Here is a 23,468-nt window from a genome sequence, read left to right as displayed (position 1 = left end):
GTTAGTAGGCAACCTTTGTTATCTTTTTAAAATGTTTTTGAACATATGATTCATTCTGTGACATCATAGGTGCTGATGGCATGTTTTCATGAGCTTCAATATTTTTTTTTCTATAAGCCTATTCCACTTATTTTAATCATGAAGATTAACTGACTATATCTTTGCCGTTTTAGTAGGCATGCACAGTCTACGATATGGACTTGTTGTTTTGTCACTTGGACTTCTGTTTATCATGGTAGGTGGATATTTGTTTAACATAACTTACTGGCAGCAGATTCCTCATTTACAGTACAGTACCCTATTATATATGAATGTACAGTACCTATCCATATTGTATCTTCATTCACAATACTTATTACTCCTATTTTAACATTCACAGTAGTTATACTACACTTACCTCTACAATACTATTTTCAGTGATTTACACATTTACCAGTATATATGTCAAAACAATATTACATTACAAAAGTAATGGAAACCAGACTAACAATCTATTCTAACTAACAACATGGACATAAACAAGTGTGTGTGTGAGAGAGAGAGAGAGAGAGAAAGAGAGAGAACTTGAGCATCTAACATAAAAACAGAAGCATACTAATTGAAACATGTATAAAATTCATTAAAGAATTTATCAGTGAGAGAAGAGCTGATGAGTTACATTTTTCCGCATTAATTGGGTTGTGTATTGTTTGTCACCAACTGTGAGGTCTGTTGTGTTAGCGTATTAAAAGTAGGTGATGTCATTCTGTAACTCAATATCAGTCAGATCACTCATTCTTCTCACTCATACTCTCAGACCAGTGCAACCAGTTCCACTAAAAAAATAGCCTATCTATAGCCTAGATAAAATCAAAAGTTTCCAACAGTAACAGCAGTTGCAGACTCTTAAAATGCTGCTCGAAACACAACACATGGATGCACGCTTATATCGGTATGTTTAATATGCGTTGCCTTCATTTAGTCTGCCTGCAAATGTAGGTTTAATAAGCTGCAAATTCACACTGGGTGCAGCACAAATAGCCCATCAGGTATCCACAAGTTTCTTACACCCCATGTCTACTTAATTAAGAGTCATTTTCGTCAGATAGAGACAGCCTGTAGCACCACATTGTATGTAATAACACCGCATTATGTAATAATGTAATAAATGTGCACGCCATTATGTAATAATTGCCGCATTCTGTAATAATCTGACGCATTATGTAATAAACTTCTTGAACGCAATATGTAATACATTTTGCTGCATTATGTAATAAGTTATTACATATTGCGGTTGTTACTACATAATGCAGGTGTTGCATTTTTTTTTGACAAATGTAACAATTGGTGCATTATGTAATAACCAACCGAAATTGACATTTTCATTGATTAATAACAGCTTAATAATGTGTATTTTACTCAAAATTAATGCTTACAAATAAGTATTAATTGAACGATGCAATTATGTATTTAAGCAACTAAATGAAAAACAATTCAGCTGCAACATACAGCCACACTGATCACACAATGGAACTGCAGAATAATAAAGTGAATTTTAACAATGCTCTTTACCTACAGTAAAACAGGCCATGACTCACATTTCACACACATATAGCCAAACTATCAGGGAACTGCCTATCAGAATTCCATTTGATTTATGCTGTTCAGGCATTTAGCCTAAGCCACTACTTGATATTGCTCCTCCTGCAAGGTAGTGATTGGGACTCGTGGTGTCTATTACTGGCTAAGCTAGGCCTGCTAGTGTAAAGGCAATGTTTAAACGTAAGTTTGCACTGTAGGTGCAAGGCCTCATTGTTTTTGCTCAGATTAAATTTCTTCCGGGCCAGGTTTTGCCTTTTTTTCACCAACTTGGCATGCTCTAAAACTCTTGAAATTTGGCAGCTATTATATGGAATTGGTAACACTACAAAGTGACAGAGCTCTGGCCTAGGATGTGGCTCAGGGACTCTATAGCGCCACCTAATGCGTTGTCTGTTGTGGTTGACACATACATTCATGGAAATGGCCCAGATTTGGTGGACATGTGTGTTCTATTCAATTCAACTTTACAACTTTAAAGTGAATCTTAGAAGAATTTGAGTTATGATTGTGTTTTTTGCACATCACATATTTTGAAACACTACTCCTAGACGGTTTATCGAAATCATGTCATATAAGTTCTAAAATGATCTTGAGGGGTTTGTCTAGAGGAATTGCGACCAGATTAAGAAGTATATTGAAATTGAAGTTTTGAATTATGGCGTCTTATTTTTAAGAAACAGGAAGTTGGTGTTATAGGCAGAAAAAAGGTTTTAAATTGGATGTAACTTGGCAGCTACATGTGGAATTGCTTTTGCTAATCAGAGACAGAGCTCTGGCCTAAGGTGTGGCTTCGGGACTCTATAGCGCCACCTAGCAGCACGTTATCTGTTGTGGTTGACACAAACATTCACGAAAATGAACCAAATTTGGTGGACTTGTGTGTTGTTGCTATTGCTAATCAGAGACAGAGCTTTGGCCTAGGGTGTGGCTTAGGGACTCTATAGCGCCACCTAGCGCATTGTCTGTTGTGGTTGACACATACATTCACAAAAATTAACCAAATTTGGTGGGCTTGTGTGTTAATGCTATTGCTAGTCAGAGACAGAGCTCTGGCCTAGGGTGTGGCTTAAGGACTTTATAGCGCCACCTAGCGCATTGTCTATTGTGGTTGACACAAACATTCACGAAATTAACCATATTTGGTGGGTTTGTGTGTTATTGCTGCCACTAGTGAAAGACAGAAGTCTGGCCTAGGGTGTGGCTTAGGGACTCTATAGCACCACCTAGCGCATTGTCTGTTGTGGTTGATACATTCATGAAAATGAGCCACATTTGGTGGGCATGTGTGTTATTGCTACAGCTAGTCAGGGATAGAGCTCTGGCCTAGGGTGTGGCTTAGGGACTCTATAGCGCCACCTAGCACATTGTCTATTATGGTTGACACATACATTCACAACAATTAGGTAGGCTTGTGTGTTGTTGCTGCAGCTAGTCAGAGACAGAGCTCTGGCCTAGGGTGTGGCTTAGGGACTCTATAACGCCACCTAGCCTGTTGTCTGGTGTGGTTGACACATACATTGATGAAAATTAACCAAATTTGGTGGGCATGTTTGTTGCTCATGCACATGCCCACCATGTACGTATTGCTTTTATAGATTCCGAAATGTCAGGCCCGCCATCGCCGTTTGCGGCTATATTTATTATTATTAATTTTGTTTTGTTGTACTACAAACTAAGTAGGATTTAGACTGAAATACTGTGTCCTCAATGAACTTGAAAAGAAAACCTTTTTTTTTTTTTTTTTTTTTAAAGATTATTTTTTTGGGCTTTTTTTATGCCTTTAATTGGACAGGACAGTAGAGAGTATGACAGGAAATGAGCAGGAGAGAGAGCAGGGGTGGGACCCGGAAAGGACCACGGGGCGGGAATCGAACCCGGGTCGCCGGCGTGCGGTGCAGGTGCCCCAGCCAGTCGCGCCACGGCTGGGGCCGAAAAGAAAACCTTTTATGTTAATATGCGTTAGCTTAGCTTATGGTTGGCTATGTCAACACCAGCTAACTTAGCCAATAACATAATAATATCTGACAACAGAAAACAGAATGCATAGCACACCCATCTTGCCTACAGAATTGCTGTCATTTATCATCCAGTTGACAATAAATTGGTTAACTATCAGAAGCACTTACCTCCAAACTTGATCTCATGACTAATATGACTGCAAATATTAATTGAAAAGAACCCCTTGTGCGTTTAAATGAGCACAACTAAAGGTTGATTGTTACAATGTAAGCTGAGCAATAGTTGACATACTGTCCTCTTACTTATCATTTTTGAGTAAAATACATTTATTTTACATATTACATTATTACATATTGCGGTTGTTACTACATAATGCAGTTGTAGCATTTTTTTTTTTTTTTGCCAAATGTAACAATGTGTGCATTATGTAGTAACCAACCAAAATTGACATTTTTATTGATTAAAAACAGCATGATAATGTGTATTTTACTCAAAAATGATAAGTAAGGGGACAGTATGTCAACTATTGCTCTGCTTACATTGTAACAATCCACCTTTTAACTTTGGTTGTGCTCATTTAAACGCACAAGGGGTTCTTTTCAATTAATATTTGCAGTCATATTAGTCATGAGGCAAGTGCTTCTGATAGTTAACCAATTTATAAAATTGTCAAGTAAATCTCTGTCTTTGCTCAAGCAGCAGCAAAGATAAGACATGCAGCACCAAATAATTAAACATGGGCTGTGCACAAGATGGGTGTGCCATGCAATCTGTTTTCTGTTAACAGATATTATTATATTATTGGCTAAGTTAGCTGGTGTTGACATAGCCAACCATAAGCTAAACTAACACATATTAACATAAAAGGTTTTCTTTTCAAGTTCATCTCAGTCTAAATCCTGCTTAGTTTGTAGTACAACAAAAAATATAATAAATATAGCTGCAAGCGGCGATGGCGGGCCCGGTTATTTCGGAATCTAACAAAGCAATACGTAATTGTTGGTGGGCATGTGCATGAGCAACACACATACCCACCACATTTGGTTAATTTTCATCAATGTATGTGTCAACCACAACAGACAACAGGCTAGGTGGCGCTATAGAGTCCCTAAGCCACACCCTAGGCCAAAGCTCTCTGACTAGCTGCAGCAATAACACACAAGCCTACCTAATTGTCGTGAATGTATGTGTCAACCATAATAGACAATGTGCTAGGTGGCGCTATAGAGTCGCTAAGCCACACCCTAGGCCAGAGCTCTGTTTCTGACTAGCGGCAGTAATAACACACAAGCTCACCAAATTTGATTCATTTTCGTGAATGTATACGTCAACCACAACAGGTAACACACTAGGTGGCGCTATAGAGTCCCTAAGCCACACCCTCGGCCTGAGCTCTGTCTCTGAATAGCTATAGCAAAACACATGCCCACCAAATTTGGTTCATTTTCGTGAATGTACGTGTCAACCACAACAGACAATGCGCTAGGTGGAGCTATAGAGTCCCTAAGCCACACCCTCGGCCAGAGCTAAGGGGGCAGGCATATTCCCGGAAGTAGAGACACGAATTGAGCTGGTGATCAACACTCTGCTAACTCCCATGGACGGCCATAGATTGCAGATTTTTTTGCAATCCCATAACTTCATGTAACATGTGTCCTGTGTCGCCCTTATAGCTTCTGTGTATTCTGTATAGGGTATCGAAGGCAAAACTAATTCACGTCTTCCCCGTATATAACGTTGGTTTCCCGCAAAGAAGTATAGTTAGCATGTCGGTTGGAGGGAAGATTCCCCGTAGAATGTTTGGATAAGAAGCTCAGTCCAGCCTGCACAAAAACCATGACGGAAAGTCATTCGCAAGATCAGTGAAAAAGCGTGTAGCCTACGGTAGCCTACTGTTTGATAGGGTAAAGCATTACCTAGAGGCAAGTACACATAATGATAATATTAAAAACGAACGTTAATTATGGATTGACAGTTGTTCGGAAAATCCCATCTATCAGACGAGTTACAGCCAATGTACAGGATGGCTAACGTCACAAAATGATTATGAGTCTGCGCAGTACGATGGAAAGTAAGCAAATTTTTGTTTCAGCCCCCTCCCATTGAGAACAACGGAGTCTGTTTGTCCATTTTTTTTAGGTCTATGGCCAGAGCTCTGTCTCTGACTAGCAATAGCAATAACACACAAGCCCACCAAATTTGGTTAATTTTCGTAAATGTATGCGTCAACCACAACCGACAATGCGCTAGGTGGCGCAATAGAGTCCCTAAGCCACGCCCTAGGCTAGAGCTCTGTCTTTGACTAGCGGTAGCAATAACACACAAGCCAACAACATTTGATTAATTTTCGTGAATGTATGTGTCAACCACAACAGACAACACGCAAGGTGGCACTATAGAGCTAGAGCTCTGTCTCTGACTAGCGATAGCAATAATACACAAGCCCACCAAATTTGGTTAATTTTCGTGAATGTATGTGTCAACCACAACAGACAACACGCTAGGTGGCGCTATAGAGTCCCTAAGCCACAGCCTAGGCTAGAGCTCTGTTTCTGAATAGCGATTGCAATAACACATGTGCCCACCAAATTTGGTTCATTTTCGTGAATGTATGTGTCAACCACAACAGACAACGCACTAGGTGGCGCTATAAATCCCTAAGTGACACCCTAGGCCAAAGCTCTGTCTCTGATTAGCGATAGCAATAACACACAAGTCCACCAAATTTGGTTCATTTTCGTGAATGTTTGTGTCAACCACAACAGATAACGTGCTGCTAGGTGGCGCTATAGAGTCCCGAAGCCACACCTTAGGCCAGAGCTCTGTCTCTGACTAGCAGAAGCAATTCCACATGTAGCTGCCAAGTTACATCCAATTTAAAACCTTTTTTCTGCCTAGAACACCAACTTCCTGTTTCTTAATAAGACGCCATAATTCAAACCTTCACCATTTCGATATACTTCGAAAATTAAAAAATCTGATCGCAGTTCCTCTTGAGCAACCCCTCAAGATCATTTTAGTGCTTATATGACATGATTTCGATAAACCGTCCAGGAGACTTTTTTCAAATATGTGATGTGCAGAAATCATAATCATAATCACAACTCTAACTCTTCTAAGATTCACTATAAAGTTTAAATGTAAAATTGTTTAGATGAATAGAACACACATGTCCACCAAATCTGGGCCATTTCCGTGAATGTATGTGTCAACCACAACAGACAACGCGTTAGGTGGCGCTTTAGAGTCCCTGAGCCACACCCTAGGCCAGAGCTCTGTCACTTAGTAGTGTTACCAATTCCACACATAGCTGCCAAATTTCAAGAGTGTTAGAGCATGCCAAGTTGGTGAAAAAAGGCAAAACGTGGGCCGGAAGAAATTTAATCTGAGCAAAAACAATAGGGCCTTGCACCTACGGTGCAGCCGCTTCAGCACCTCGGTGCTCGGGCCCTAAGAATTTACGTTTAAACATTGCCTTTCCACTAGCAGGCCTAGCCTAGCCAGTACTGAGTCCCAATCAGTACCTTGCAGGAGGAGCAATATCAAGTAGTGGCTTAGGCTAAGTGCCTGAACAGCATAAATCAAATAGAATTCTGATAGGCAGTTCCCTCCATATACTGATAGTTTGGCTATATGTGTGTGAAATGTGAGTCATGGCCTGTTTTACTGTAGGTAAAGAACATTGTTAAAATTCACTTTATTATTCTGCAGTTCCAGTGTGTGATCAGTGTGTTAGGCTGTATGTTGCAGCTGAATTGTTTTTCATTTAGTTGCTTAAATACTTAATTGCATCGTTAAATTAATACTCATTTGTAAGCATTAATTTTGAGTAAAATACACATTATCAAGCTGTTTTTAATCAATGAAAATGTCAATTTTGGTTTGTTATTACATAATGCACCAATTGTTACATTTGGCAAAAAAAAAAAAAACGCAACAGCCACATTATGTAGTAACAACCGCAATATGTAATAACTTATTACATAATGCAGCAGAATGAATTACATATTGCGTTCAAGAAGTGTATTACATAATGCGGCAGATTATTACAGAATGCGGCAATTATTACACAATGGTGTGCACATTTATTACATTATTACATAATGCGGTGTTATTACATAATGCGGTGCTACAGGCTGTGGCCAATTTGCCAATCACCGCCCCCCCCACCCCCACCCCGCTGACATGCATCACACCTGCAACTCATTAGCACTCTTGATTAAAAATGTTTTGTTTGCAGTAGTTCCAGAGCCCATTTACCCTGCGTTCACACTGTCTACGTCCGTAAACGGATCTCACTCACTTTGCATGGGGCGGACTCCAAATGCATTGTGGGTCCGTCCGTTCCTTCAGCTCCGTTGCCTCCGTCAAGAAAGTTGAGAAATGTTCAACTTTTCAGGCAGCGACGGATCCATCAGCCAATCAGATGGCGTGTATGCAAATACACATACGGCAGACACAACCTCCGAGATCCGTTGACGGACGTAGACAGTGTGAACGCGGGGTTAGGGAGAGCCGGTTCACTCCCTATTAACTCCATTGTACCTGCAGTTCCTGTTGCAGTTCCACTAGGGGCGATCACGAGCAAGTGCAAAACAATGGGGGTCTATTGGGCTATAGCCTACAGCTAAATTGGTCTGTTTCAACTGATTGTCATTGAAAAATGGCAGTTTGGATTTTAGTTTCTGCAAGCTCAATATGGATTATAGGTTGAATGTTGAATGAACAATTACTTATGGCCCTTTGGTTTCTCACAGCCTTGGTCGTTGTTGCCCATAACACACTAGCATCCTGCTAATGAATGACGTCATTGACACATTTGAAAGGCTTTTTAGAACAATTAAGGGACTTAAAAAATCTAATACTCAGCCGTGTGTATTTTCTTTGACCCCCCTTTCGCATGCAATATTCCGATTTCTACACAAAAAAAATATATCCAGAGAAAAGGGGAAACATTCACCTCCATTCATTCTCCACTTGCTCGCGATCGCCCTCTAGTTGCAGTACCATGCGGAAGTATTTAGAGAGTGGCCGTTCTCCCCCTATTAGACATTAGGTGCCTCTCATTCAGCGTTTATATGTCCTCCCTACGGTGGCCGAGAAGGGTCACAACACATGCATATTCAAAAGCATCTGCAACCTCAGGGTCACAACACATGCATGTTCAAAAATGTATGCAACCTCAGAAAAAACCTGCAACCTCAGAAAAAACCCTGCAAACTCAGAAAAACCCCTGCAAACTCAGAAAACACTTTCTAACTCAGAAAACGCTGCAAATATTCACAACACGAGCAAATATGGAAACGAACTGCAAACTAGATGAAAACGAACTGCAAGTAGATGATGTTTCCTGGGGGACCATAATCAGTGACGGGCTCCGTGAATTTCCAATCTGCTGGAGAGCTAACGTTACGTCTTTGGGCATAAATCGCCAGAATCATGTCTAATAATGCCAAATAACATAACATACTGTACATACATAGGCCTATTCTAACATAGAACTGACGTCAATTAGCCTACAAAAAATAATATTTCGACTTTAAATTATCTCCTATGGACGCTATGTTTTCCATTCATTCCAATGGGGAAAGGTTTGAGGATTTTCAACATAAAATTAGTTTACACTTCGAAATTCGTTACACCATTTATATCACAGCTACCCTATTGCCTAACAACATCAACATCGTCCGTTTCGTGGATTTTTTTCAGGATTTGAAAGGTCGTCAACGATTTGTGTGTAGGCTAAACCGCTGATTAGCCGACAGCTAGCTAGCTAAGGCTAACATGACAGATGGCCAGTAGCCTACGTGACTTCAGGTGAATTTATTGGTCACAAAACCGGACACATGTCAACTAACTGGCAGTGCCTTTCAAAAATGCCTCACAGAAACACTATCAATAGACCTCTGAAGTTCGCCTACAAAAAGGATCCAAAGCTGCCATCTTTGCCCATATAAGGAGATCCGGGAGTTAATTGAAGCTAACTGCCTATGGCAAGTTGCATTGTAAGTTAGCTCTGGGGTAGCAAAGAACAAAGTGTGCCGTCTTCACCTACCGGAGATCACAGTATCCACTAGACGGCAGTGGACAAAACTGTCTAGCGAAAAACGTCTGCATTTCCAATGTCATCATCCCCAGGTGAGTTTAACAGGTGCGATAATTGAAAATCCCCATGTTATTTTCCCATAGAAAAAATCTCAAGATACCGTATCTCCTTATTTGGGCAAAGATGGAAGCTTTTTTGTAGGCGAACTTCAGAGGTCTATATGATACAATTGATTTACAAACACTTTCACTTCTCTGGACAGAGGCCACGACCGTAAACAGGGTGTGGGTCCGTCACTGATTATGGTCCCCATCTCCGTTTTCGTAGTTGCATTTCGTTTTCGTAGTTGCATTTCGTTTTCATGTAGTTTGCAGTTAGTTTCCATTTAGTTTGCAGTTCTTTTCCATCTAGTTTGCAGTTTGTTTCCATCTAGTTTGCAGTTCGTTTCCATATTTGCTCGCGTTTTCTGAGTTTGAAAGTGTTTTCTGAGGTTGCAGATATTTTTGAATATGCATGTGTTGTGACCCTGAGAATGCAGATGTTTTTGAATATGCATGTGTTGTGACCCTTCTCGGCCACCGTACCTCCCTCGCTCCTCGGGCCTCGATCTTCACTGATCTACATAAAGAATGATGGGGCGGCAACAATGGGATAGTCTATCCCTACTTCTATCTTTCTTTTGTAGATCAGTGAGGATCGAGGCCCGAGGAGCGAGGGAGGACGTATAAACTCTGAATGAGGCACCCATTCTCTGGTAGTTCCCTTGGGCAGCCATCTTGTTCCGGGCGGCGCCCCTCATTTATCTTCCCCAATGGAACAATTCGCAACATGTTAGTTCCCTCCCCCAAGTCACCTTGTGACACAACTTATTTAACATATCATATCCATATCATAACATATCCATATTAGGGGTGTAAAGATTAACCGATACGTATCGGAAATCATTCGGAACGTTCAAAATGCGAGTGCATCGGAAGGCAAACCCCTGGATCGGTTGATATGTACTATGAATCGATTGATTAATCGATTTCAAAATTACAAATCGGAAAAGCCACGTTACAAATTATATTACTTTCAAAATCATAAGACCAACCCTGATTTGCTAACACACAGAGCGTCCAGCCTTCTCCAACGAGGGTAAGTAGCGTCACTGCTACAGTGGCAACAGAGTTTAGTGAAACACAGATAACGCTGACGTTATAACGTGTGTTGCAGTATCCTGAACGAAGTCATATTCAGTCGTACACACCTTCCTAGTACCCTCCCCAGCCGTCAAGATCACATGCAGTGGAACAGCCTAGCAAGTGTGGAAGTGCATGTCAAACGTGCATGGTTCTGGCTACAGTATGTGCTTCATTTGAACCATAGAAATTGTGCTGCTTTTACAGTGCTGTCAACTGTGCAGCTGCACTTTCCTCTAAATAAACTTTTTGGAGTAGCCTACAGTATTTCCACATTCGACTTGGTCTTCACATATCACAATCCGCAGTTTATAATAGTGTCAATGTAAAGTTATAATTGGCAATGGTAATGGTAGCCATCTCTGTTAAACCTGTACAAACTTCGCATTGGGCGAAGTTCACAGATAAATTAATCAAGTTTATAATTACAATTTATATTTATATGATTTTATTTATAATCAAGTTTATAATGAAGTCTATCAAAACACAACTCATACACATTGACATATGCATTTATCATGAATATGCACAATAACAATATAAACGCCTGCGCAAATATACAATGACATTAACAAAACACTTCAGAAATAATAGCCTACATTAACACGCACTGCTTCTTTGCATCTTCTTTCCATCTCCTTTTTTTTTCTCAAATGTATTTTATTGAGCACTCAAGATACAGGTACAATCATTAATACATTTCAGCCTCTTTTTTTGCTTACAAGTATGCTCACAAAGTCGAAGAGGATATTGTATGCTGATAGAACACAACAGAAAAAACAAAACAAAACATAGAAAACAAACAAAACAGACAATGTAACATAAGGGACATATCAGGTCATCAGGCTGAGGTTGACTGGGACCCCCCCCCCCCCCCCCCATCCCTGAAGACCCTACTCTTAACTGCGTCAGTGCTGCTTACAGCATATTATAAGATGGGCTGTTGCATAAGGTATGATGTAAAGGGTTGCCAGGTTTTATCAAAATGTTGAAGTCTGTCTTTCAGAATGTGCCTTATCCTTTCTAGATGAAGTGTATTCGTAAGGCTGTCTAGCCACATCTTTGATGTGGGTGCGTTTACACTCTTCCATAATGTGAGGATCAGTTTTTTTGCTATTATGAGGCTATATGAAATGAAACGCTGCTGTGCTTTGGAGAATGCCCTGAAAGTTTCAGATACACCAAGAACAATGAGTATAGGATCTGGCTCAATTATCGTTCCCATAACCTCAGACATTATACCAAAAACATCACACCAAAAAGAATGAATTTTGGGGCACAAAGCATAACTATGAAGGTGAGTTGCAACAGAGGAGTTGCATTTATCACACATAGGTGATATTTCTGGATATATGTCATGTAGTTTTTCCTTTGAAAAGTGTAACTTATAGATAACTTTAAATTGAATGGGAGAATGTCTTGCACTGAAAGAGCAGGTATTAATCTTTTCCAAGGCGCTGTCCCATAACTCATTTGTAATTGGTTCACCAAGTTCTTTTTCCCATTTGCATCTATGTATGTTGGGAGAGGGGGAGCTTAATGATAAAAGAGTATGATAAATGTGTGTAATCAATTTTGGTAGTCTTGATGATAGTTTCAAACAATCATCTATCGATGTTCTCGACTCGATCTGAAACTCCTTTACATGTTTTCGTATATAATCCCTGATTTGCAAATATTGAAAAAAATTGTTATTTCCTAATTCAAATTTCTGCTGTAGTTGCGAAATTTCCGAAATATCTACAGGGTGTAAGATCCTAGAAAATGTATAGGTTAGGCTCAGCCTGGCTGTTTCTTACTGTATTACTATTTACCCATAAGGTACAGGCCAAACTTTTGATAATTAGGCTATTGCGTACATTTGTATGATGCCTCATTTACATATTTAGACATGATATTTAAAAAAAAACTTGCAATACTAAAAGGTATTGCCTTAATGTAAATAATCATCTGAGGATTTCTTGTGGGGATATCTACTTGTTAAACGGCGATAACACACAAACAGCAGCTTATTGACCGGGTTGTCCACCCAGGTTGTGATCCTGGGACATACTAGATTTTATTTTTGCATAACAACCTTTTACAGCAGCCCATGTCTGTAAAACCCCCTTTGCCCCCTGGGTATTGTCTCAACAATTTGTCTTATCAATGAAATAAAAAAGAAAAAATAAATAATAATTAAAAAGCAATAGGCAAAGCAATAGGCAAAGTACCGGTTCAAGCACCGTTTTGGCACCGGCACGGTTTTAAAAGTATTGATTTAGCACCAGTATCGCATAAAACCAATCAATTAACAAATCAATTAACTCATTGACTACTGACCAAGAGATTGGCTGTAAATAGTTCCAAAAGTCCCATAATGAGGAAATAGCCTGGAAAAAGCGCTGCCATGTTTTCCTATGGAGATCTATGGGAGTGTCACCTCTCTGTTTTATCTACTGCTCTGGAATTGGCCGGATTGACCAGCCCAGTGGGACTTAGTCACACTCTCCAGTTATATATAATACCTCCATGGGTGTGACAATCTAAGACAGGCTGCCATTTACGTCAGCTGCAGTCAGGGGCGCCTGCAGGAATGAATACTATGGTAGGCACACCCATCTTATCAGTGCATTCATTAATGCCTCTTCTTGAGTTGCTTTACAGTACGTTTAAGTGTGCAGAATAGGCTTGTAATAATGCGTAACATGTTGAGCTACATGTAGGGCGCTAAGTCAAAGAGTTAACTTGTTGCCCTACGGTAAGATATGAAAGATGAAATGTCACTGTGAAGCTACAGTATATCTTATTAGTCTGGTTTTCACCATACTAAGCTCAATCTTTTAAGATTGAACATTAGTCTGGTGAGGCTGCGTTTTGTTTCTACTGCACTTCGCGTTGCTTAAGTTTAGTTATCGTCACGTCACCGGCCAATAGCGTGCCAGGACTAGAGTATGGCCGTTTCTGATTGGAGCCAAAGGTTCTGGCAGTAAACAGAGGAAAAGGATCTGCTGGTTTCCAGCCTGAGGCTGAGCTGCCGGGCGAAATTCAAATTCCCCGGAAGTTCAGGCAGGGTTCAACCAGCCTAGTAGCCTATCTTATGCTAAGTTAGAAAGTCTATCAGTTAGTTAATGTGGCACAAAATAATCTATAGCCTAGTCTCTAGGTTAGTGAAGCATCCCTCGTTGTAGGAGCAATTTCATTGGTTGGGATAGCACAGGGGTATTCAATTAAAATTCAAAGAGGTCCAGTTACTAAAATGTCCTCCCGGCAAAGGTCCGAATCTTAAATTGTCACTGAAAATAGTGTAGGCTACCCTGAAGTTAATAAAATCAATAACGCATGTACATTTCTAGGCCTATTTAATTTATTGTTACATTTCAAGTGTTTTCAAAGTAATATGCTTGTAACATACCAAAAAGTCTTAACTTGAATGGTACTTGAATGCAAAACAATACTGTAGTCTTTACTAGGCCTACATTTCAAGAAAGACAGACAACAGACACTGAATTTATTCTGAATAGAATAGAAGTGCAAAATAACTTTGAGCAGCCTGAACTTAGGGCCTATTTCAAGCAGCCCAGGCCTAATGTAAAACATTCCGAATCTTTTGAATAAAATAAAAGTGGATCTTTAAGAAAAGAAAAAAAGACCTTTGCATACTGCGTTCTAGTATCCTCTGCTAATAGTTCAGATGTTCTTGTATCTTGTTGTTGAAGCGGACAATGGGATCTGTAAAGTTTCTGCAGCCGCATTAAGCACTCATTCACAGCTGCTGTCCCATCGCTAAATGCTCTCTTGTGTTGCATCAAAATCCACGCAATCTTTAACGAACACTAATTTGCCTGTACATGCATGCGTGATCACACGAGTAGACCTGTCATAGTGTGCTTTCAATTTGATAATTATTATCCTACCTCCGCCAAGGAAAGTAATGTTTTCATCGGGGTTCGCGTTTGTTTGTCTGTTTGTTAGCTCTCGGAGTGCTTCTCAAGTTTTACTTGCCCTCACTGCGGACTTCTGCGTGTACCTTTCCTCTAACGACCCGTGTTTGATCTCAGTGACGCACGCTAACGTCGCCACAGTTTCACAGCGCATATTCACAGCAGCACGAACGTATTGGTCCGTCCGTCCATTCATCTTTAAAAGTTCGGTTTTCACCATCATTTTTGAGCAAGCCATTTTCTCTCATCTCCTCTCTCTCCCGCTAGGCCTATTCTCTGTTGCTGAAAGGTAAACAATCGAGTTGATTGGCTTGGCTACGGACGATGCTCTTTGATAATATTAGGCCGACAATTTCAACGGGTCCGGACAGCAGCGTCACTGGGTCCGGACCCGGACCGCGGTCCGCCATTTGGTGATGCCTGGCGATAGCATCTTGAGGATGGTAGTGATGAAGTTTGCCCCATATCTCAAAATCCTATAATGTGATGCTCGTATGTGACGACACAATAAAGCCGGCGAGTCAGTATTGAGTAAGAATTCACTTTAGCATACACAATTAATCAATGATCCCTTCATGTTTTGGACTGGCTATTTCTATCTGACAGAAATTACTTTTAATTACAGTTTTTCTCAAATGCTAAAACACAAAAGCCAATCCTCTAAACCAAATGACCAGTTGTCTAAACACATTTACTAAATCTAGCCTCAATTTTTCAATACCATAAACTCATTTCACATGAAGACACAATTCACAAAACACAATCCTCTGTTCTCATAAATCTAAGCACATTTTTCCTTGCTAAAAATGTTGCTAAACATATTCTCAAATGAAAGCTCATGTGATGCAAAATGCTTGCCACAGTCAGCAATAACTGAACACAATGAACACACCTGGCGTCATTCATTACACACAACGACTCAAAAATGAAGACACTTGTTGCTAATGCGCACAGTGACTGTGGTGTGTGTGTGTGTGTGTGTGTGTGTGTGTGGTGTGAATGAAGAAAATAAAAGAACTTCACACCCTGATCACGTTTTCTGTTGTGTACTGTTGGGTGCAATAGATTCTGGGTTTTTTTGCATTGAGTTATGTTACAGTAGTGTACTTGGAGAATTTTCTGTACTCTTCATATGAAACTCACAACTCTAAATGAAGAGCTCTTCTCCAAAACACTATAAATCCATTTTATAGACATTACTGTACTGCAGAGATGGGAGTAAGTCACACATATGCAAGTCTCAAGCAAGTCTCAAGTCTTAACCTTCAAGTCTCAAGCAAGTCCCAAGTCGTTTTTGTGAGGGTCGAGTCAAGTCAAGTCAAGTCATAGCTCAGGTCGAGTCAAGTCAAGTCAAGTCATAGCTTAGGTCAAGCAAGTCACAAGTCAAGTCATATAATAAGCTGGAAGACAACCGTCTTAAAACTTGAAGAGACGGCAGCCTACGTTTTATGTAGCCCTCCTTTGCACAAAAGGGCTAACAAATAGAAGAAGGGGATATAAGGCTAAAGAATAATTATAAATGCTCACTAGGACCAGCAGGATCAGAATTACTAGGAACGACTACAGGGCCTGGTGTACCAAACAATAATTACCAGACAGAGTACTCAACATGGTAGTTTATCATGGGAACAGCAGCAAACCACTTCCTTTTATTTACAACCATTTTTTCGATATGTTGCAAAAGACAAAAGACAAAGAAGTGCAAGAAGGAATGAACTTGAACAAATACAACTTCTATGTCCACTACTCCTTCAAAAAAGTTTTCATTGCATAATATTCCATTAATAAATACCATACGGAAATGAAATGGAGACACTTATGTTAGGCTATATACTACGATTTACTCTTGAAAGTGGCCCATTTCTCATTCATGTCATACATCTCTCATATACTTTTACATACATTTACAGTAATAGGGTTTGTGCATGTTGTTTGGCTGTTATACTTTATATAATTATTTAATAAAAATAAAAGCAGCTAGCGCTAACAAACTAACCGCTACATTGCTGTGGTAGACCAGGGATGGGCAACTTTCATGACTAAGAGGGCCACAATTTTTTATCACCATCAGAGGGCCAAATGTGGCTGCGCACTTTCGCACATCTGACATGAGAGAAGCTACAAAATAATTCTGAATAAGAATAAAATGTATATAATATATTTCATTTTTTTTCATGCTCAAATGAAACGGCAAATACAAGTAGGATTTGACAGCCACATGAGTGTAAAGTATTAATTTCAGTGCAAAGGGCTCACATAAATCACCATTCAATGATAGTACAAAACTGAAAACCAGTTAGTGCAACATAGCCTCATATTCAATGCATTTATGCTCCCATTCCATTTTTAAGAATGTATCACATTTCCTAACGTCCATGGTGAGAGTAGGCTACAGATGTGATGTAGCCTACTCTCATCCAACACAAAGAAGTAGCCTACTTGCAGTCATGCATGATTTGTCTCAGCTTCCCCTCGACATTATCGAGAATGTCAACAATTATGTGCGTCGGGAGTCTCGGGACAAATACCGTTTCGAAGTTTTTCTCTCCACCAACGAGGTTTGCGCACTCTGAGTGATTTTCTAGTAGACTTTGGACTAGCAACTAGCGCTAGCTAGACCTGATCTGCCAAGTGAATCAATCTGGCAATTTCAGCTAGGCTACCTTATTTCAGTCAAATTGTCTGTTATAGGCGGGATCAATGTGAAACTAAGTCAACATGATCAAACTTAATGTGGTGCAAACAGTAAGCTCTTGTCACGTTTTACTGATGGAGATGGGATGTTAGCCCTGCCAGCTAACGTTAGATTAAAAATAATGTGAAGTTAGCTAGAGACATTTCTTACTTTTCTTTGTGTAGTCGGAAATGGCGGATAACATTTGACGTGGTGCTGGATGTGTCGGATATTTTTGCGCTGCACACCTTGCACTCGGCGAATCGTTTCTTTTGTTGAGTTGAATAGTCTTTAAATCCAAATGTTATGATTTTGGGAACACTGGCTGCTGCAATAGCAGCAGAACTGGTAACAGCTTCCACCTTCTAAACCCCGACCGCTCTACTGTAGATGGCGGGCGCGTCACCTAGCAGCTAGTAGAGAGGTTGCCAGGTTCGCCCACATGCAACAGGAAATATCCAATCGAAAATCGTTTTTATTATTATTATTCACCAATTAACCAAGACAGCAATGACTTGTCAAGTCATTGCATGCAAGTCTAAGTCAAGTCTCAAGTCATGAGTAGCAAGTCCAAGTCAAGTCAAGTCTTTTCTCACTGTTGATCAAGCAAGTCACAAGTCCTCAATCTGGCGACTTAAGTCTGACTCGAGTCAAGTCACTAGACTCGAGTCCCCCATCTCTGCTGTACTGTAACAAATCATGTTACTGTATTTACAGTAATTGTGTGTTTCAGGTAATAAAAAGGCAGTTGTTTTGTTTTCATTGAGTAAAGATACATTACTGTAACTAAACATAACCCAATACAGTTTCACTGAGATTACTTGAAAAACAAAATTTAAAAAAATATGTTTATGAAAACTCATTAGTAAAATGGTGGATATAGCGTTTTGGAAAATAACTCTTCAAATGCCTAATCCTCGAGATCTAAGAAGATCCGTTCCTCTTAAGTTTTTTTTAAAAATATGCATTGGCAGTTATGAAACAAAGAACCTTCTCACAAATTGAGCATTGTGTTTTCAATTGTTTTGCTGTAGTGTGTATGTTTATAGTGTTTCATTTTGAAAGCTTCGAGCTGCTCTTTTGGTGTGAAAGTTTGAGTTTTGAAGTGAGAAGGTGTGGTTGTGCTTATGTAGCTTTAGAAAAGGGTATTGTGTTTAGACATTGGGGAACATGGAGGAAACGTTTGTGAAATGTGTTTTAGCATTTGAGAAAAACTGTAAGCAGACATACATGTAGGGCTTTGACAAACAGATTAACAGGTTAAATTCCTTCAAACTCTATCATTTGTCTTACATGCCTTGCCACAGAAATGTTTGTCAACCAAAAATTCATGGTTCCATGGCTGCAATGCTATAATTGTAGTTTTTATTGTTTGTTTGTTTACCTCTGCTCAGGTGCTGTTGTCATTCATTATTGAAGACAGTAAGGAGCCTCTTCCAAGGCCTCTCCTGCATCAGCAAAATAACAGATCCAACAGACTCGTTAGCCAAACACAAAGGCTCAGGATCCCAGAGGATCTGGGCTTCAGTGTAGAGGAGTGGGACCGGATACAGAGGGCAGTTAACTGGGGTGAACCAGACCGCCAAATTACCAATGTAACTATGTGCACCAGTCCGGACCACTCCACATTCATTATTAATGGCTTCAAGGATAAGTACTATGTGGGAGAGGAACTCCAAGCCACCATTGTTGCCAAGGACTTCACTGGTAGGCCAAAAAGCTATGGGGGAGATTTCTTCCAAGCAAAGGCTTATTCAAGGAAATTAAAGGTAATTAGGGCCCGAGCACCGAGGTGCGGCCGCTGTAGCAGCGGCTGCACCGTAGGTGCAAGGCCCTATTGTTTCCGCTCAGATTATTAGGGCCCGAGCACCGAGGTGCGGCCACTGAAAGTGGCTGCACCGTAGGTGCAAGGCCCTATTGTTTTTGCTCAGATTATTATTATAGTTTTTTCCGTCTTACCTAACTCCTTTTTTCACCAACTTGGCATGCTCTAAAACTCTTGAAATTTGGCAGCTACGTGTGGAATTGGTAACGCTACTCAGAACCAGAGCTCTGGCCTAGGGTGTGGCTCAGGGGCAGTATAGCGCCACCTAGCGTGTTGTCTGTTGTGGTTGACACATACATACACGAAAATGAACTAAATTTGGTAGACATGTGTGTTTCAATAATCTGAACAACTTTTACATTTAAACAATATAGTGAATCTTAGAAGAATTTGAGTTATGATTATGATTATGATTTTTGCACGTCATGTATTTTGAAACACTTCTCCTAGACGGTTTATCGAAATCATGTCATTTAAGCACTAAAATGATCTTGAGGGGTTGTCCGAGAGGAATTGCGACCAGATTTTTGAATTTCAAAAGTATATTGAAATGGCGAAGGTTTGAATCTAGGTGTCTTATAAAAGAAACAAAAAGTTGGTGTTATAGGTAGAAAACAGTGACTAATTTGGATGAAATTTGATGGAGTATTAGTTAGTGTGTTTGTAGTGACAGTCATATACAAAGTTTTGAATTTGGTGTTGTTTGTGATTTTTAAAAGCGCATTAATGATTGTGGTGGACACAGTTTTAGCTAAAATATTTAGCTGAGTTGATGAATAATAATAATCATATTAACCTATGCTGCAATTTTGACTAACCACATTAACAGAAAGTGAGTTATTTAGGTTTTCTTATGAGGATGGCTCTGTGTTACGATCTTTCCTCATCCGCGCCTTCATGTTGGTCCTGTTACACACACAGAACCACATTTAACCGCACACACATTACACACGCGCAAGCTTTCCAGAGAGTTACGCACACACACGGCCTCCCCCTTGACCCCTCTGCCTCCCTCCCTCTCTTTCTTTCTATCTCTCTCTCTATCTTAGCCCCATGCCCCCCCCCCCTCATTTGCATACCGACCCCCCACACACTCTCACCCATCCCCCATGCCTCTCTGGTGGTGGTAAGAAGGCCAACAGATGATAACCCAACTTGAGGATGAGAGAAGGCACCACAATCCTGCAACTTATTTGCCATGTGTGTGGTTGACAACACCTTGGTTAATAGATCTTAAACTTTCCTTAATATTAGACAATGATTAAAGAAGGCTTAAGAACGCTCTGTCGGGTTGTCTGTTGTGGTTGACACATACATTCACAAAAATGAACCAAATTTGGTGGGCTTGTGTGTTATTGCTATCTCTAGTCAGAGACAGAGCTCTGGCCTAGGGTGTGGCTAAGGGACTCTATAGCGCTACCTAGCGCATTGCCTGTTGTGGTTGACACATACATTCACGAAAATTAACCAGATTTGATGGGCTTGTGTGTTATCCCTATTGCTAGTCAGAGACAAACTCTGGCCAAAGGTGTGGCTTAAGGACTCTATAGCGCCACCTAGAGCATTGTTTGTTGTGGTTGACACAAACATTCACAAAAATGAACCAAATTTGGTGGGCTTGTGTGTTATTGCTGCCGCTAGATAAAAACAGAGCTCTGGCCTCGGGTGTGGCTTAGGGACTCTATAGCGCCACCTAGCACATTGCCTGTTGTGGTTGACACGTACACTCACGAAAATTAACCAAATTTGATGGGCTTGTGTGTTATTCCTATTGCTAGTCAGAGACAGAGCTCTGTCCAAAGGTCTGACTTAGGGACTCTATAGCGCCACCTAGAGCATTGTTTGTTGTTGTTGACACAAACATTCACAAAAATGAACCACATTTGGTGGGCTTGAGTGTTATTGCTGTTGCTAGATAAAGACAGAGCTCTGGCCTCGGGTGTGGCTTAGGGACTCCATAGCGCCACCTAGCGCATTGTCTGTTGTGGTTGACACGTAAATTCACGAAAATGAACCAAATTTGGTGGGCATATGTTTTGCTATAGCTATTCAGAGACAGAGCTCTGGCCGAGGGTGTGGCTTAGGGACTCTATAACGCCACCTAGTGTGTTACCTGTTGTGGTTGACATATACATTCACGAAAATGAATCAAATTTGGTGAGCTTGTGTGTTATTACTGCCGCAAGTCAGAAACAGAGCTCTGGCCTAGGGTGTGGCTTAGGGACTCTATAGCGCCACCTAGCACATTGTCTGTTGTGGTTGATACATTCACGAAAATGAACCACATTTGGTGGACATGTGTGTTATTGCTACCGCTAGTCAGGGATAGAGCTCTGGCCTAGGGTGTGGCTTAGGGACTCTATAGCGCCACCTAGCACATTGTCTATTATGGTTGACACATTCACGAAAATGAACCACATTTGGTGGGCATGTGTGCTATTGCTACTGCTTGTCAGGGATAGAGCTCTGGCCTAGGGTGAGGCTTAGGGACTCTATAGCGCCACCTAGCACATTGTCTATTATTGTTGACACATACATACACGACAATTAGGTACGCTTGTGTGTTATTGCTGCCACTAGTCAGAGACAGAGCTCTGGCCTTGGGTGTGGCTTTGTTGACACATACATTCACGGAAATGGCCCAGATTTGGTGGGCATATGAGTTGTATGAATCTGAACAAGTTTTACATTTCAACTATATAGTAAATATGAACAGAATTTGAGTTAAGTGAGATTTTCTGATTTTTGCACATCATGTATTTTGAAACACTTCTCCTAGACGGTTTGTCGAAATCATGTCATTTCAGCAGTAAAATGATCTTGAGGGGTTGCCCAAGACAAATTGCGACCAGATTTTTGAATTTCAAAAGTATATTGAAATGGCGAAGGTTTGAATCCAGGCGTCTTATAAAAGAAACAGGAAGTTGGCGTTATAGGCAGAAAACAGTGACTAATTTGGATGAAATTAAATGGAGTATTAGTTAGTAGTGTGTTTGTAGTGACAGTCATATACAAGTTTTGATGTGGCATTAATTCTGTCACTCAATAGCGCATTAATGATCGTGGTTGACACATAGTTTTACTTAAAATATTATGAAGTGAGTTTACAAATATTAATACTCATATGAACCTATGCTGAAATTTTGACGTTAACCACATTAACAGAAAGTGAGTTATTTAGGTTTTCATATGACTATGGTCTCTCATATCCGCTCCTTGCTGCCCGCGCGTGTTACACACAGAACTACTTTCAAACACATGTAACCTGCGTTGTGTGGAACCACCGCGGTCCAGCCCTGCACACGCCCGGACTCGAACCCGCAAGACAGCAGCACCTCGGATCGGGAGTCGAGCGCGCTAACAATCCAGCTAAAAGCCCAGGCTACTAGCTTTCATGCCAGCAGCGCTCTTGAAGCATCGGGGAGTGAGGTTTACTAATGTTCTACAGCATAGCTAACCAGCTAGCACCCGTTACACTCACCCCCCTAAACCTCACTCCCGATCCGGATCACGGCACCAATGTAACCTGCATTGTGTGGAACCACCGCGGTCCAGCCCTGCACACGCCCGGACTCGAACCCGCGAGACAGCAGCACCTCGGATCGGGAGTCGAGCGCGCTAACAATCCAGCTAAAAGCCCAGGCTACTAGCTTTCATGCCAGCAGCGCTCTTGAAGCGTTGGGGAGTGAGGTTTACTAACATTCTACAGCATAGCTAACCAGCTAGCACCCGTTACACACACACACATTACACACGCGCAAGCTTCCCAGAGAACTACATTCAAGCACACACACATTACACACGCGCAAGCTTCCCAGAGAGACACGCACACACACATCCTCGCCCTTCCCCCTTTTGCCTCTGCCCTCCCTCTCTCTCTCTCTCCGTCTCCCTATCATAGTCCCATGAGTCCCCTCTTTCCCATGCCCCCCCACACACATACACACTCTCTCACTCCCTTCCCATCCCCCATGTCTCTGTATCCCAGCCCCTTTCTCTCCCTTCCTGATATGAGTAAGAATCATGAAAATAAATGGCCAGAGTCAAGAATGACAGTGTGATGCAAAGTAAAAGGTAAAGAAAAGATCATGTTTATAATGGGTATTTTATTTGGGTTATATATTGTATGCATGTTATGCAGTGGTAGTAAGGAGGCCAACAGGTGATAACCCAACTTGAGGATGAGAGAAGGCACCACAATCCTGTAACTTATTTGCAATGTGTGTGTGTGACAACACCTTGGTTAAGAGATCTGCCCTTACCACAAGTAATCACAGTG

At 40.8% G+C, this 23,468-nt stretch overlaps 1 protein-coding gene across 1 annotated transcript in view; it reads left to right on the top strand.

The window, feature by feature from the left end:
- The window catches only part of LOC134088871 (NXPE family member 3-like), a 51,679-nt gene continuing 28,211 nt past the window's right edge, over positions 1-23,468 (top strand). The window contains exons 1-3 of the mRNA XM_062543034.1: positions 1-4; positions 174-235; positions 18,759-19,133. Coding sequence (XP_062399018.1) covers positions 179-235; positions 18,759-19,133 — 432 coding nt within the window. The 5' untranslated portion in view covers positions 1-4; positions 174-178. The remainder of the gene's footprint in view (positions 5-173; positions 236-18,758; positions 19,134-23,468) is intronic.

Source organism: Sardina pilchardus, chromosome 8 (assembly GCF_963854185.1).
Source record: "Sardina pilchardus chromosome 8, fSarPil1.1, whole genome shotgun sequence".
NCBI classification, from domain to species: Eukaryota; Metazoa; Chordata; class Actinopteri; order Clupeiformes; family Clupeidae; genus Sardina; species Sardina pilchardus.
The sequence above is the reverse complement of the archived record's forward strand: the minus strand, read 5'-3'. Positions and strand labels throughout refer to the sequence as shown.